The sequence below is a fragment of the Ranitomeya imitator genome, chromosome 2 (assembly GCF_032444005.1).
Source record: "Ranitomeya imitator isolate aRanImi1 chromosome 2, aRanImi1.pri, whole genome shotgun sequence".
NCBI classification, from domain to species: domain Eukaryota; kingdom Metazoa; phylum Chordata; class Amphibia; order Anura; family Dendrobatidae; genus Ranitomeya; species Ranitomeya imitator.
This window is the reverse complement of record NC_091283.1, coordinates 44053267-44070525: the sequence shown is the minus strand read 5'-3', so window position 1 is coordinate 44070525 and position 17259 is coordinate 44053267. Positions and strand designations below refer to the sequence as shown.

General features: G+C 46.1%; 1 protein-coding gene across 1 annotated transcript in view; it reads right to left on the bottom strand.

Annotated features, from left to right (window-relative positions):
- MAP4K1 (mitogen-activated protein kinase kinase kinase kinase 1) overlaps positions 1 to 17259 on the bottom strand; it is a 112439-nt gene that overhangs the window by 520 nt on the left and 94660 nt on the right. Inside the window, exons 28-30 of the mRNA XM_069746576.1 lie at positions 4323 to 4406; positions 4103 to 4173; positions 3773 to 3822 (exon numbers count right to left, since the gene is read on the bottom strand). Coding sequence (XP_069602677.1) covers positions 3773 to 3822; positions 4103 to 4173; positions 4323 to 4406 — 205 coding nt within the window. The remainder of the gene's footprint in view (positions 1 to 3772; positions 3823 to 4102; positions 4174 to 4322; positions 4407 to 17259) is intronic.

Sequence of the window (17259 nt, the reverse complement as noted above, 5' to 3'; positions counted from 1 at the left end):
CTGGTGAGGCTGCAAGACAATGTAATGAAAGTTAATGTGAACGTGATGTTACTGCAACAGCCAAGTTGCAACTTGGTTGTTGCAGTTGCGGTACCTCCAATTTTAAGGCCAGTCTCACACGTCCAGATAATTCCGGTACCGGAAAAATCGGTACTGGAATTATCTGTGTCCGTGTGCTCACGTGGCACATCAGTGTGGCACACGTGTGGCATCCGTGTGCCGCCCGTGTGCCGACTGGGTACCACACGCACCGTGCAGGAGACAGCGCTACAGTTAAGCGCTGTCCCCTGCATCTGGTGCTGAAGCCGCCATTAATTTCTTCTCTCCAGCAGCGTTCGCTGGAGAGAAGATATGAAAAATCTTTTTTTTTTAATTTTTTTTGGTGTTTAAAAAAAAGATTCCTGTCCCCAACCGCCTCCCACCCCCTGCGCGCCGCCCCTTCCCCGCTGTTAATAAAATACTTACCCGGCTCCCTCGCTGCTTCTTCTACTCGCCGCAGCTTCTCCTGTATGAGCAGTCACGTGGTGCCGTCCATTACAGTGATGAATATGCGGCTCCACCTCCCATAGTAGCGCTGTCTCTTGCACGGCACACGGACTGCACACGGACAACATCCGTGTGCGGTACGTGTTTTACACGGACCCATTGACTTTAATGGGTCCGTGTAATACGTGCGCTCCCACGAACACTGACATGTCTCCGTGTTTTCCAAACGGACACACGGTCTGTCAAAACATGCTGACGTGCAGAGACACATTGATTTTAATGTGTCTACGTGAGTCAGTGTCTCCGGTACGTGAGGAAACTGTCACCTCACGTACTGGAGCCACTGACGTGTGAAACCAGCCTAACTTGCATTATGAAGGGTGTGGACCGCCCTGACAGCATCGAATTATAAGAATAGTGTTGAGCGGTTTTACAGCGTTTTATTGTGCCATGCGAAATGTGAACTGTGTCATGCGGTTTTTAGCGTTGTAATGTAACCAATATATAGTGTTGAAAGCACTGATGGTGCTGTGTGAATACTGTAAAGGTAATGCCTAGTGTTAGTAATATACACCAGCTCAGGTATAAGGAAAGGTTAGGATATAACTTAGTGCTTAGGTTAGAGATGGCTGTAGTGTAGATACAACAGGACAAAATACTATTAAATGTTTGGGACTCACCCAGATTGGGAGGGGGATAGGGTAAGTAGAAAAAGGAACAACTTCCTGGTTTAGGGAGTACGTGAAAACATTAGTTAAAGGGTTAGTTGGAGGCAAGGTGAAGTTCACGGTGCTGGAAACACGGTGTAGACAAATCACTCGGGCGGCATGAGGCTGTACAAAACTCCCTGTGAACATTCCTACAAAGTCCGGAGCCTACGGCTCGATAGTAGTGCTATCGAGAGTACCCTAAGCCCTTCCGTACAGAGGAAGATGGATGTGGAACTGCATGAGGCAAATGTAGCAGATCTCAGTAATACTGCGGTGCCGGGCGGAGATTCCCTAGGGCTAACAGGACCTGTTAATGTAGGGATAGTCCAAGCTGAACGTGAGAAAATGATGGAAATGTACTGTGTGAATGAAGCAAGTGGTGAAAGGTGCCGTACCTGATCCTGCGTGTTAAATACTGATTTACTTGAACTGTCCAGTAACGTTGAACCTGTTAAAACGAATTACGGTATATGTCCCCTGATGTGTGTGGCTGGTCCTGAAACTGAGGACGTGCAGACAGCGAAGGCTTCCGGCCTGCAACTGAGTGTAACGTACCTTACAGGGCACAACACTTATTGATTGGGATATGATTTGTTTAATAAGTGCCGTGGCGTTATTGTGCAGCAGCTCGCTCACGGCTCTCGTCCTGGGCAACCCACAATCCCACTGCCTTGAAGCCTCAAGAGAGCGATGGATCTGGCCGTGCAAAGTTGCCATATACCGTAGTTCCAGTCTAAATGTATGTTCCCTTTATGAATTTTATACTGCTATGATTTGTATGTTGAAAATCCACAGCGTTGTAAAGGAACATCACAATAGATGAGATTTTAATAAATTTCATACTCCAGCTGTCGTTTATTTACGCTGTAGCTTTTTCATTTTGCTATGGGCCAAGTCACATAAAATCTGCGTGATTTGATGCATATTTTGCTGCTGTGGAAGTTCTGCAGTAGACGTCACATATGGACTTGTACAGGAGCCATACTGCGCCTCCAATTTTTTACAAAAGCATATGGACTGAAAGTGCAGAACATAGCTGGACGTACGCTGGGCACCAACATGCACTGGGCACTGCCAAGGTGGAAAGATGAAATTCTACATATGAAGGCCGAGGTCACATACACTGTTCTGCGCACAAAGATCACTATGTGTAGGGTCTAGATCGCAGCGCAGTACAAGTGCATGGTATCGCATTGCTAGGAGATCGTGAACGAAACAAGCAGGTTGCAAAAAATCCAAAGGGTAAGTTTTTTTTCTTTAAAATCTTTGTGGTGTCTTAGCTGTCACAATGTGACCCCATTCACTTGTATTGTGCCGCAAAACATAGTGATCTTTGGCCGCGTGGCAAAAGTACGTAGCCCCAGCCTAAATGTTGCAGTAGCTTAAAAAATGGCTAAGGGTTTACCTGTTAATGGCCGCACAATTTTACAGAAACCGCCTGGCTATCAACATCAGGCAAGTCTTTAGTAATTATTCATTAGTGATGAGTGATGAGTGAACGTGCTGGGATAACGTGTTATGCGGCTGGCACCACCAGAATCTCAAAGATCTTCAAGGGGCATGGCAGGGGAAAGTCAAAGTGATTGAGTGTGAGAAGAAAATATAAGGTTAGAGATGATATGGAGACATGAGAAAAATGGGAAGACTACGGTAATTAAAAGTCTCAGTAAGAATTCAAAGATTATAAAATTATTATTCCTAAACTAACGTGTTATACGAGCGTGCTTGGGTGTTATGTTCGAGTCCCTGCGGCTGCATGGTTTGCAGCGGTAAACAGCCACAACATATGGAGCCACAGGGACTCGAACATAATATACGAGCACGCTGAAAACACTCAGATAACATCTGAGAATGCTAGTATAACACGTTATCCCAGCATGTTCGCTTATCTCTACTAGTAATGCAACAGTAAGTCAGTGCAATGTTTAGGAAGCAGATAGTGCTCTATGGTGGCCGAGTACCATGCGTGACCCAAGCCTAAATGAGCCAGCACTTACACAAGAGCCTACATTCAGGGGTGAACCTAGTCTCTCTGCTGCCTGAGGCGAACTGCAAAACGGCGCCCCCCACCACGTAGTAAAATCAGGACAAATTCTTAGCAGGAAAATATCTGACAACCTCAGCTCATCTACTTAGGGTAACACACACCAACTCTGCCATATCCCACTTCCTTACTGCTTTCAGATCTGAAAACCCCAGCTGGTTCACATAGCTTATCTACTTCTGATGGTCTGATGGAGGGAAGCTGTGAACCGTTACAAAGCTGTGCAGAAGCAGCATATGGGGCCAACCTGCCGGGCACGTCGCACGTTAGGTTGTTGTTACACTGCACTGTCAGCAAATGTCAGAGCAGGGATTACAGGGAGAGTCGGCACCACAAGTTCTGACTGCCGCTCTGCCACCCCCTGTCTTTAAGGATGCTCCGCCGCCTGAGGCAAAGTATTCAACTAGCCTCATGATAGCAGCACCCCTGCCTACATCTCAAAGATAAGGAAACTGAATTTCCCTCCAACTATAATATTATCGTGAGCTACATGTAATTTATAGTATAAAGAACGGAGTCCCAATGTTCTCACCTGTCTGAAGACAACAACCGTAAGCTGCGATCTAAACAGTCAATCAGCACCTGAGGACGATAACAGAGCTCAGAAATGGTAGCAGGAGGAGAAGAGTTTGTATTGATCATCACCAGACGCTAAGCACTAACTGTGCTCACTTAGGTCAGATCCGCGGCTCGAGACCCACTAATATGGCGACCATAAGCCAATCATTATCGAGAACCCAAGATCCAAACACCACAACTAAGGTCACAAAGTTAATTTAAAGATTATTTAAAAGTTACCCTATTCCATATTCCATATTTTAGCTCTTAACTCAATCTATAGGAAGAGAATACAATGTCTTACCTCCGAGGAATTAAATTTCAATACCTGGAAACCCTTTTTCCTTAAAACCAGTACATAGTCTCCAGAAAGAGCTAGGAACATAAAAAAGCAGATATCTTTAGTGAGTCTTGGTAGGTCCATGAATGATATCACTTCCCATTCTGATCCCAGTCCGCCATCTAAAGGAATATACCACCAAGAATAAAGAATGAAATATGCTACGTGAGCAATAAGCTCTCACCTACGGAGTCCACTGGGAAAGAAAACGTAGGGATATAAAATGAAGGCTGCGATTCTCCGCTGTGGTTCACCAAATTTAGTGTATCTGTAATTTTAAAAAAACGACTTGTCAACATGAATGTTCTGTATGTACTGAAACTGGATTATTATGCTCAAAGTTGGAGACAAAAAGACATTGAAGGAAGAAGACTAAGCCTGCACATACTGTACACAAGATATTTATTGGTGGGACCAACTATGTAATGTTGGGGACCTCCTGACTCCTTCACTGACAGATCTTACACGAGATGAGGTTCTGGAAGATTTTATCTGCCCAATAGATAATAATAATAATTTTATTTCTATAGCACCAACATATTCCGCAGCACTTTACATTATAGAGGGGACTTGTACAGACAATAGACATTACAGCATAACAATAATCACAGATCAAAATAGTTACCAAGAGGAATGAGGGCCCTGCTGCTCGCAAGCTTACAAACTATAGGAAAAGGGGAGACACGAGAGGTGGATGGTGACTAGTGATGAGCGAATATACTCGTTACTCGAGATTTCTCGAGCACGCTCGGTCCTCCGAGTATTTTTTAGTGCTCGGAGATTTAGTTTTTCTTGCCGCAGCTGAATGATTTACATCTGTTAGCCAGCATAAGTACATGTGGGGATTCCCTAGCAACCAGGCAACCCCCACATGTGCTTATGCTGACTAACAGATGTAAATCATTCAGCTGCTGCTCTAAAAACGAAATCTCCGAGCAATAAAAAATACTCGGAGGACCCCCGAGCATGCTCGAGAAATCTCGAGTAACGAGTATATTCGTTCATCACTAGAGTTGAGCGACCTTGACCTTTTTAGAGTCGAGCCGGGTTTTGCGAAACCCGACTATGTCCAAAGTCGGGTCGAGTGAAATCGGCCGATTATGACGTAAAGTCGGGATCGACCGAAACACGAAACCCAATGCAAGTCAATGGGGCAGCATAGTCGGCAGTGAGTGGGGGCCAGGAAAACACCTAGAGTGCCCATTTTAATGTCAAAACCATCCATTCTTCTTAATGAAGCTTGTCAAGCGTAATTTACCTTAAAATAATTGGAAGGCATTTGAAATTGGGGGTCATTTGGCTAAAGTTGTGGGGGGTAGGGCTGGTTCAAGTAATTAGTGGGCCCAGTAAATCTGGACCACGTCACGGCAGTGGAGCAGGGAGAGGTAAGTATTTCAACTTTGCAAGTGCTGTGATCCTGAGCAAGCAGGGGGGGCCCACTCGTTGGCATTGGCACTGGCACAGGGCCCCTCAAAGTACAGCGGTGTGTTTGCACGGCGGGGGCGCCTCCCACCGGCAGCAACACTTTTGCGTACTATGAGAGGCCCTGTGCCAGTGACGTCGCCAACTAGTATTCCTCCCCCCACCTGATGAAGGAACCTGCACTTTCATCTGCACCTTCCTCTTTGTCCCCGTGTAAGGTGGTATGGTATGCGGGAAGAGCAACCTGACTTTCAGCAGGGTCACAATGTTGTTGTGTAGCGTGCACGGGGAATGTTGCGTTATGGGTCAATGTACCAGCAGACTCATCTATCACTGGCTGGGCAATGGGCACGATGAAGTGGAAACACAGATATAGGCCCAAAGAATAAAGTGGGCTAAATGCAGTTCAAAATTGGTAACACAGGAATAACCAGGGGGCATTGCAGTGGAGGACAACTGGAATGAGAGGCTGACACAGAGAGTAGGGCCAAATCAGTAAGTAGTCGAAATGCAGTTCAAAATTGGCAACCGTAGTAAACAGGCGGCACAGCTTTGTTCAGTGGAGGAGAACAGCAAGGAGTGGCAGACACCGATAGTAGGCCCCAACCCAACTAGTAGGCCAAATGCAGTCTAACATTAACAACTACTTAACGAGAGGCTGAAAATGGAATTTCAGGACAGGAAACCAGGAGAACAGCAAGGAGTGGCAGACACCGATAGTAGGCCCCAAACCAACTAGTACGCCAAATGCAGTTGTTCCATTTAACCACAATTTAATGAGAGCCTGAAGATAGAAGCTCAGGAAAGGCAACCTGGGGAACACCTTGGAGTGTAACACACCATCTCTCTCCACCCCATACCCATTTTGTAGGCCTAATGCTGTGTACTTTTCTACAACTACTAAACGAGAGTCGGAAGACCGAAGCAATGGCAAGGAAACCTGGGGAACACCTTGGAGTGTAACACACCATCTCTCTCCACCCGATACCCATTTTGTAGGCCTAATGCAGTGTAGTTTTCTACAACTACTAAACGAGAGTCGGAAGATCGAAGCAATGGCGAGGAAACCTGGAGAACACCTTGGAGTGTAACACACCATCTCTCTCCACCCCATTCCCCATTTTTTAGGCCTAATGCAGCCTACTTTCCGACACCTACTAAACGAGAGCATGAAGATCGAAGCTCAGGAAAGGCAACCTGAGGAACACCTTGGAGTGTAACAACAACCTCTCTCTACACCACGGAAGGGCTGATTCTTAGGAAGGAAGGCTGTTGTAAATAAGCATTGCGCGTCCGAGGGTGATTATATTCTTATTCGGTATCTACTCACCCTCGGACGCGCCATGCTTCTTGATTTGTAATTAATGTTTATTTGCAATGTGCTTTTGACTTACTCAATTATTTTTTTAATTATTGATTTTATTAAATTAATAGTTTAACATCTTATTGGAAATAATTTAAAGGAGACGCGACAGGACAACACTCGGTGGATGCCATATCTGTGTTAACAACTCCAAAAAACTTTCAGTTAACTTCTTGCAGGAGAAAGAAATTGTAGCTGTTGGACCTTTGTAGTACAGTTCCAGATATTTGTTGTGTGTTTGTTTTGATTGTTAAAATGTCTGCATTTGAGATCTCAACACGATCTTATTTTTTATAATCAAATTAATTTTTTAAATATTTTATTAGGTTGGTTCAAGGGGTACACGGGCCGCAGTAGACAGGTCAGTGGAGGCCTAGTGGAAGGAGGGACCGCAGATGCGCCACTTTTTCACCCATACACAATTAGTAGGCCTAATGCAGCGTAGTTTCCAACAGCTACTAAACGAGAGCCGGAAGATCGAAGCTCAGGAAAGGCAACCTGGGGAACACCTTGGAGTGTAACAACAACCTCTCTCTACACCACGGAAGGGCTGATTCTTAGGAAGGAAGGCTGTTGTAAATAAGCATTGCGCGCCCGAGGGTGATTATATTCTTATTCGGTATCTACTCACCCTCGGACGCGCCATGCTTCTTGATTTGTAATTAATGTTTATTTGCAATGTGCTTTTGACTTACTCAATTATTTTTTTAATTATTGATTTTATTAAATTAATAGTTTAACATCTTATTGGAAATAATTTAAAGGAGACGCGACAGGACAACACTCGGTGGATGCCATATCTGTGTTAACAACTCCAAAAAACTTTCAGTTAACTTCTTGCAGGAGAAAGAAATTGTAGCTGTTGGACCTTTGTAGTACAGTTCCAGATATTTGTTGTGTGTTTGTTTTGATTGTTAAAATGTCTGCATTTGAGATCTCAACACGATCTTATTTTTTATAATCAAATTAATTTTTTAAATATTTTATTAGGTTGGTTCAAGGGGTACACGGGCCGCAGTAGACAGGTCAGTGGAGGCCTAGTGGAAGGAGTGACCGCAGACAGGCATCGAAGGCCTAAAATAATCACACATGGCTGTAGGCAATTTTAAATTGGTTCCAGGGGTACACGGGCAGCAGTGGTGTGGTCAGTGGAGGCCTAGTGGAAGGAGTGACCACAGACAGGCATCGAAGGCCTAAAATATTAACACATGGCTGTAGGCAATTTTAAATTGGTTCCAGGGGTACTTGGGCAGCAGTGCCCTGGTCAGTGTAGTAGTAGTTGAAAGAATGGACCGCAGACAGGCATCGAAGGCCTAAAATAAAAAAATTGGGCTGGCTGTAGGCAATTTTAAATTGGTTCCAGGGGTACACGGGCAGCAGTGGTGTGGTCAGTGGAGGCCTAGTGGAAGGAGTGACCGCAGACAGGCATCGAAGGCCTAAAATAATAACACATGGCTGTAGGCAATTTTAAATTGGTTCCAGGGTTACACGGGCAGCAGTGGTGTGGTCAGTGGAGGCCTCGTGGAAGGAGTGACCGCAGACAGGCATCGAAGGCCTAAAATAATCACACATGGCTGTAGGCAATTTTAAATTGGTTCCAGGGGTACACGGGCAGCAGTGGTGTGGTCAGTGGAGGCCTAGTGGAAGGAGTGACCACAGACAGGCATCGAAGGCCTAAAATATTAACACATGGCTGTAGGCAATTTTAAATTGGTTCCAGGGGTACTTGGGCAGCAGTGCCCTGGTCAGTGTAGTAGTAGTTGAAAGAATGGACCGCAGACAGGCATCGAAGGCCTAAAATAAAAAAATTGGGCTGGCTGTAGGCAATTTTAAATTGGTTCCAGGGGTACACGGGCAGCAGTGGTGTGGTCAGTGGAGGCCTAGTGGAAGGAGTGACCGCAGACAGGCATCGAAGGCCTAAAATAATCACACATGGCTGTAGGCAATTTTAAATTGGTTCCAGGGGTACACGGGCAGCAGTGGTGTGGTCAGTGGAGGCCTAGTGGAAGGAGTGACCACAGACAGGCATCGAAGGCCTAAAATATTAACACATGGCTGTAGGCAATTTTAAATTGGTTCCAGGGGTACTTGGGCAGCAGTGCCCTGGTCAGTGTAGTAGTAGTTGAAAGAATGGACCGCAGACAGGCATCGAAGGCCTAAAATAAAAAAATTGGGCTGGCTGTAGGCAATTTTAAATTGGTTCCAGGGGTACACGGGCAGCAGTGGTGTGGTCAGTGGAGGCCTAGTGGAAGGAGTGACCGCAGACAGGCATCGAAGGCCTAAAATAATCACACATGGCTGTAGGCAATTTTAAATTGGTTCCAGGGGTACACGGGCAGCAGTGGTGTGGTCAGTGGAGGCCTAGTGGAAGGAGTGACCACAGACAGGCATCGAAGGCCTAAAATATTAACACATGGCTGTAGGCAATTTTAAATTGGTTCCAGGGGTACTTGGGCAGCAGTGCCCTGGTCAGTGTAGTAGTAGTTGAAAGAATGGACCGCAGACAGGCATCGAAGGCCTAAAATAAAAAAATTGGGCTGGCTGTAGGCAATTTTAAATTGGTTCCAGGGGTACACGGGCAGCAGTGGTGTGGTCAGTGGAGGCCTAGTGGAAGGAGTGACCGCAGACAGGCATCGAAGGCCTAAAATAATAACACATGGCTGTAGGCAATTTTAAATTGGTTCCAGGGTTACACGGGCAGCAGTGGTGTGGTCAGTGGAGGCCTAGTGGAAGGAGTGACCGCAGACAGGCATCGAAGGCCTAAAATAATCACACATGGCTGTAGGCAATTTTAAATTGGTTCCAGGGGTACACGGGCAGCAGTGGTGTGGTCAGTGGAGGCCTAGTGGAAGGAGTGACCACAGACAGGCATCGAAGGCCTAAAATATTAACACATGGCTGTAGGCAATTTTAAATTGGTTCCAGGGGTACTTGGGCAGCAGTGCCCTGGTCAGTGTAGTAGTAGTTGAAAGAATGGACCGCAGACAGGCATCGAAGGCCTAAAATAAAAAAATTGGGCTGGCTGTAGGCAATTTTAAATTGGTTCCAGGGGTACACGGGCAGCAGTGGTGTGGTCAGTGGAGGCCTAGTGGAAGGAGTGACCGCAGACAGGCATCGAAGGCCTAAAATAATAACACATGGCTGTAGGCAATTTTAAATTGGTTCCAGGGTTACACGGGCAGCAGTGGTGTGGTCAGTGGAGGCCTAGTGGAAGGAGTGACCGCAGACAGGCATCGAAGGCCTAAAATAATCACACATGGCTGTAGGCAATTTTAAATTGGTTCCAGGGGTACACGGGCAGCAGTGGTGTGGTCAGTGGAGGCCTAGTGGAAGGAGTGACCACAGACAGGCATCGAAGGCCTAAAATATTAACACATGGCTGTAGGCAATTTTAAATTGGTTCCAGGGGTACTTGGGCAGCAGTGCCCTGGTCAGTGTAGTAGTAGTTGAAAGAATGGACCGCAGACAGGCATCGAAGGCCTAAAATAAAATAATTGGGCTGGCTGTAGGCAATTTTAAATTGGTTCCAGGGGTACACGGGCAGCAGTGGTGTGGTCAGTGGAGGCCTAGTGGAAGGAGTGACCGCAGACAGGCATCGAAGGCCTAAAATAATCACACATGGCTGTAGGCAATTTTAAATTGGTTCCAGGGGTACACGGGCAGCAGTGGTGTGGTCAGTGGAGGCCTAGTGGAAGGAGTGACCACAGACAGGCATCGAAGGCCTAAAATATTAACACATGGCTGTAGGCAATTTTAAATTGGTTCCAGGGGTACTTGGGCAGCAGTGCCCTGGTCAGTGTAGTAGTAGTTGAAAGAATGGACCGCAGACAGGCATCGAAGGCCTAAAATAAAAAAATTGGGCTGGCTGTAGGCAATTTTAAATTGGTTCCAGGGGTACACGGGCAGCAGTGGTGTGGTCAGTGGAGGCCTAGTGGAAGGAGTGACCGCAGACAGGCATCGAAGGCCTAAAATAATAACACATGGCTGTAGGCAATTTTAAATTGGTTCCAGGGTTACACGGGCAGCAGTGGTGTGGTCAGTGGAGGCCTAGTGGAAGGAGTGACCGCAGACAGGCATCGAAGGCCTAAAATAATCACACATGGCTGTAGGCAATTTTAAATTGGTTCCAGGGGTACACGGGCAGCAGTGGTGTGGTCAGTGGAGGCCTAGTGGAAGGAGTGACCACAGACAGGCATCGAAGGCCTAAAATATTAACACATGGCTGTAGGCAATTTTAAATTGGTTCCAGGGGTACACGGGCAGCAGTGGTCTGGTCAGTGGAAGTCTAGTGGAAGGAGTGACCGCAGACAGGCTTCGAAGGCCTAACATAACAAAAATGTCAAAACAATGGTATTGTCAGTGCCAGGCATTGAAGGATGTCAGCGCCTAGACTACACATTGGTGAAGCTGTGAGAGATAATTTTGCTAGTGGTAGAGCACTGTTTGAGCTGGGGGGGGGGAACTGGCTTGTGGCCGGCGGTACAGGCACAGGGCCCCTCATATTACAACGGTGAGTCTGACGTTGGGTGCGCACCACCACCGCCAGAGACACTTTATTGTACTATGAGGGACCCAGTGGCAGTGCCGTCGACCAAAAGCGGCCACACCCACCTCTTCAGACAAACAGCACTCTCAAGGGTCCAAGCGCAAAGTGGCGATAGCACGACCCCGTGTGGGGAGTTTGGCCATTTCGTGAGGTGGAAACATGTCGTATGCTGGACAATCAGGTGAAGAAAATTACGAGATTGGAAAAGTCATTCAGAATAGTCCACAGGCAAGACCTTTTCATAGGAAAGCTAGGTGTCAGCCGGGCAGGGTGGGGCAAAAGATTTTGAAATCCAGTTGTGGTTCATTTTAATGAAGGTTAGATCATCTACATTTTGGGTAGCCAGACGAGTCCTTTTTTCTGTTAGTATTGAACCTGCAGCACTGAATACTCTTTCTGATAGGACACTAGCTGCCGGGCAAGCAAGCTCCTGCAATGCATATTCTGCCAATTCTGGCCAGGTGTCTAATTTGGATGCCCAGTAATCAAATGGGAATGACGGTTGAGGGAGAACGTCGATAAGGGATGAAAAATAGTTTGTAACCATACTGGACAAATGTTGTCTCCTGTCACTTTGAATTGATGCTGCAGTACCTGTCCTGTCTGCGGTCATAGAAAAATCACTCCACAACCTGGTCAGAAAACCCCTCTGGCCAACGCCACTTCTGATTTCTGCCCCTCTAACACCTCTGGTCTGCTGGCCCCTGGAGCTCGTGTGAGAACGATCACGGGCGCTGTGTGCAGGGAATGCCAGAAGCAAACGGTCAACAAGAGTTGATTGTTTTGTTGCTAATATTAGTTCCAAGTTCTCATGTGGCATAATATTTTGCAATTTGCCTTTATAGCGAGGATCAAGGAGGCAGGCCAACCAGTAATCGTCATCGTTCATCATTTTTGTAATGCGTGTGTCCCTTTTGAGGATACGCAAGGCATAATCCGCCATGTGGGCCAAAGTTCCCATTGTCAAATCTGCGGTTGTGCTTGGTTGAGGGGCAGTTGCAGGCAAATCTACGTCACTTGTGTCCCTCAAAAAACCAGAACCCGGCCTTGCCACGCCACCAATTTCCCGTGCCCCCGGGAAAGCTTCCTCATTAAAAATATACTCATCCCCATCATCCTCCTCATCCTCCACCTCCTCTTCGCCCGGTACCTCGTCATGTACACTGCCCTGACCAGACAATCGCTGACTGTCATCAAGGCTTTCCTCTTCCTCTGGTGCAGACGCCTGATCCTTTATGTGCGTCAAACTTTGCATCAGCAGACGCATTAGGGGGATGCTCATGCTTATTATGGCGTTGTCTGCACTAACCAGCCGTGTGCATTCCTCAAAACACTGAAGGACTTGACACATGTCTTGAATCTTCGACCACTGCACACCTGACAACTCCATGTCTGCCATCCTACTGCCTGCCCGTGTATGTGTATCCTCCCACAAAAACATAACAGCCCGCCTCTGTTCGCACAGTCTCTGAAGCATGTGCAGTGTTGAGTTCCACCTTGTTGCAACGTCTATGATTAGGCGATGCTGGGGAAGGTTCAAAGAACGCTGATAGGTCTGCATACGGCTGGAGTGTACAGGCGAACGGCGGATATGTGCGCAAAGTCCACGCACTTTGAGGAGCAGGTCGGATAACCCCGGATAACTTTTCAGGAAGCACTGCACCACCAGGTTTAAGGTGTGAGCCAGGCAAGGAATGTGTTTCAGTTGGGAAAGGGAGATGGCAGCCATGAAATTCCTTCCGTTATCACTCACTACCTTGCCTGCCTCAAGATCTACAGTGCCCAGCCACGACTGCGTTTCTTGCTGCAAGAACTCGGACAGAACTTCCGCGGTGTGTCTATTGTCGCCCAAACACTTCATAGCCAATACAGCCTGCTGACGTATGCCAGTAGCTGCCCCATAATGGGAGACCTGGTGTGCAACAGTGGCAGGTGCGGATGGAGTGTTTGTGCGACTGCGGTCTGTGGACGAGCTCTTGCTTCTGCAGGAGGACGAGGAGGAGGAGGAGGAGGAGGGGGTGCGAACGGCTACAGACAACTGTTTACTAGACCGTGGGCTAGGCAGAACTGTCCCAAACTTGCTGTCCCCTGTGGACCCTGAATCCACCACATTTACCCAGTGTGCCGTGATGGACACGTAACGTCCCTGGCCATGCCTACTGGTCCATGCATCTGTTGTCAGGTGCACCTTTGTGCTCACAGATTGCCTGAGTGCATGGACGATGCGCTCTTTAACATGCTGGTGGAGGGCTGGGATGGCTTTTCTGGAAAAAAAGTGTCGACTGGGTAGCTCGTAGCGTGGTACAGCGTAGTCCATCAGGTCTTTGAAAGCTTCGCTTTCAACTAACCGGTAGGGCATCATCTCTAACGAGATTAGTCTAGCTATGTGGGCGTTCAAACCCTGTGTACGCGGATGCGAGGCTAAGTACTTCCTTTTTCTAACCATAGTCTCATGTAGGGTGAGCTGGACTGGAGAGATGGAGATCGTGGAACTAGCGGGGGTGCCGGTGGACATGGCAGACTGAGAGACGGTGGGAGATGGTATTGTTGCCGCCGGTGCCCTAGATGCAGTGTTTCCTACTACGAAACTGGTGATTCCCTGACCCTGACTGCTTTGGCCTGGCAAAGATACCTGCACAGATACAGCAGGTGGTGCGCTAAATGGTGGTCCTACACTGCCGGAAGGGATGTTGCGTTGATGACTAGCTTCATTGGCCGAGGGTGCAACAACCTTAAGGGACGTTTGGTAGTTAGTCCAAGCTTTCAAATGCATGGTGGTTAAATGTCTATGCATGCAACTAGTATTGAGACTTTTCAGATTCTGACCTCTGCTTAAGGAAGTAGAACATTTTTGACAGATGACTTTGCGCTGATCAATTGGATGTTGTTTAAAAAAATGCCAGACTGCACTCTTTCTAGCATCGGATACCTTTTCAGGCATTGCAGACTGAGCTTTAACCGGATGGCCACGCTGTCCTCCACCAGGTTTTGGCTTTGCCACGCGTTTTGGGCAAGATACGGGCCCGGCAGATGGAACCTGTGGCGATGTTGATGCCTGCTGCGGCCCCTCCTCCTCCTCTGCTTCAGAACTGCTGCCGCCTGCACCCTGTTCCCCCAATGGCTGCCAATCGGGGTCAAGAACTGGGTCATCTAATAACTCTTCTTGTACCTCCTGCGCAACTTCGTCTGTGTCACCGTGTCGTTCGGTGGTATAGCGTTCGTGATGGGGCAACATAGTCTCATCAGGGTCTGATTCTTGATCAGCACCCTGCGAGGGCAATGTTGTGGTCTGAGTCAAAGGACCAGCATAGTAGTCTGGCTGTGGCTGTGCGTCAGTGCACTCCATGTCAGATTCAATTTGTAATGGGCATGGACTGTTAACTGCTTCACTTTCTAAGCCAGGGACGGTATGTGTAAAGAGCTCCATGGAGTAACCCGTTGTGTCGCCTGCTGCATTCTTCTCTGTTGTTGTTTTTGCTGAAGAGGACAAGGAAGTGACTTGTCCCTGACCGTGAACATCCACTAACGACGCGCTGCTTTTACTTTTACCAGTTTCACGAGAGGAGGCAAAAGAGCTAGAGGCTGAGTCAGCAAGATAAGCCAAAACTTGCTCTTGCTGCTCCGGCTTTAAAAGCGGTTTTCCTAATCCCAGAAAAGGGAGCGTTCGAGGCCTTGTGTAGCCGGACGACGAACCTGGCTCCACAGCTCCAGACTTAGGTGCAATATTTTTTTCCCCACGACCACCTGATGCTCCACCACTACCACTACCCTCATTACCAGCTGACAATGAACGCCCCCGGCCACGACCTCTTCCACTAGACTTCCTCATTGTTTTAAAAACGTAACCAAACTAACGTTATTTGTTGCAGTCACACAACTTACACGGTGAGCTATAACTTCAGTATGATTTAGCTACCCCTTTACAGGTTGGTGAGACCACCGCGAAAATCAGGCACAATGTTACACACTCTTTTTTTGGTGGCTGCAAATTAGAGAGATGCCCCACACGCAGGACTGTCACTGAAGCACAAATGTTAATATTAATGTCACACTATTATTTGTTTTTTATTTTTATTTTTTTCAGGAACACTTTAGAAACCCCCCCAAAAAAAAAAAATTGATTTTTGCAGGGAGAATTTAGAAAACAAATGTAACAAACTATATGCTTTCTATGGGCCACTGAGTGAGAGATGACGCACACAGGAATCAGGAGTGGCACACAAGCCCAGAGGCCAATATTTTTCTACCAATGATTGATGGAGTTATTTTCTCTGGTAGATTTTGGAACCCAAATCAAGGAAAAAAAATATAGGCTTTCTATGGACCACAATTGGAGAGAGAGAGAGAGAGAGAGAGAGAGAGAGAGAGAGAGATGGCACACCCAGGAGTCAAGACTGGCACACAAGCAGAAAGGCCAATATTAATCTCCCACTGTTTTTTTTTTTTTTTTTTTTTTTTCAGGGAGACTTTAGAAAAAAAAAAAATAAAAAAAATATGATTTTATCAGGAAGAATTTAGAAACCAAATAAAATAAAATGATTTTTTCAGGGAGAATTTAGAAAACAAATAAAACCAAAAATAGGCGTTCTATGGCCCACTGACTGAGAGATGACGCACACAGGAATCAGGAGTGGCACACAAGCCCAGAGGCCAATATTTTTCTACCAATGATTGATGGAGTTATTTTCTCTGGTAGATTTTGGAACCCAAATCAAGGAAAAAAAATATAGGCTTTCTATGGACCACAATTGGAGAGAGAGAGAGAGAGAGAGAGAGAGAGAGAGATGGCACACCCAGGAGTCAAGACTGGCACACAAGCAGAAAGGCCAATATTAATCTCCCACTGTTTTTTTTTTTTTTTTTTTTTTTTTCAGGGAGACTTTAGAAAAAAAAATAATAAAAAAAATATGATTTTATCAGGAAGAATTTAGAAACCAAATAAAATAAAATGATTTTTTCAGGGAGAATTTAGAAAACAAATAAAACCAAAAATAGGCGTTCTATGGCCCACTGACTGAGAGATGACGCACACAGGAATCAGGAGTGGCACACAAGCCCAGAGGCCAATATTTTTCTACCAATGATTGATGGAGTTATTTTCTCTGGTAGATTTTGGAACCCAAATCAAGGAAAAAAAATATAGGCTTTCTATGGACCACAATTGGAGAGAGAGAGAGAGAGAGAGAGAGAGAGAGATGGCACACCCAGGAGTCAAGACTGGCACACAAGCAGAAAGGCCAATATTAATCTCCCACTGTTTTTTTTTTTTTTTTTTTTTTTTCAGGGAGACTTTAGAAAAAAAAATAATAAAAAAAATATGATTTTATCAGGAAGAATTTAGAAACCAAATAAAATAAAATGATTTTTTCAGGGAGAATTTAGAAAACAAATAAAACCAAAAATAGGCGTTCTATGGCCCACTGACTGAGAGATGACGCACACAGGAATCAGGAGTGGCACACAAGCCCAGAGGCCAATATTTTTCTACCAATGATTGATGGAGTTATTTTCTCTGGTAGATTTTGGAACCCAAATCAAGGAAAAAAAATATAGGCTTTCTATGGACCACAATTGGAGAGAGAGAGAGAGAGAGAGAGAGAGAGAGAGAGAGATGGCACACCCAGGAGTCAAGACTGGCACACAAGCAGAAAGGCCAATATTAATCTCCCACTGTTTTTTTTTTTTTTTTTTTTTTTTCAGGGAGACTTTAGAAAAAAAAATAATAAAAAAAATATGATTTTATCAGGAAGAATTTAGAAACCAAATAAAATAAAATGATTTTTTCAGGGA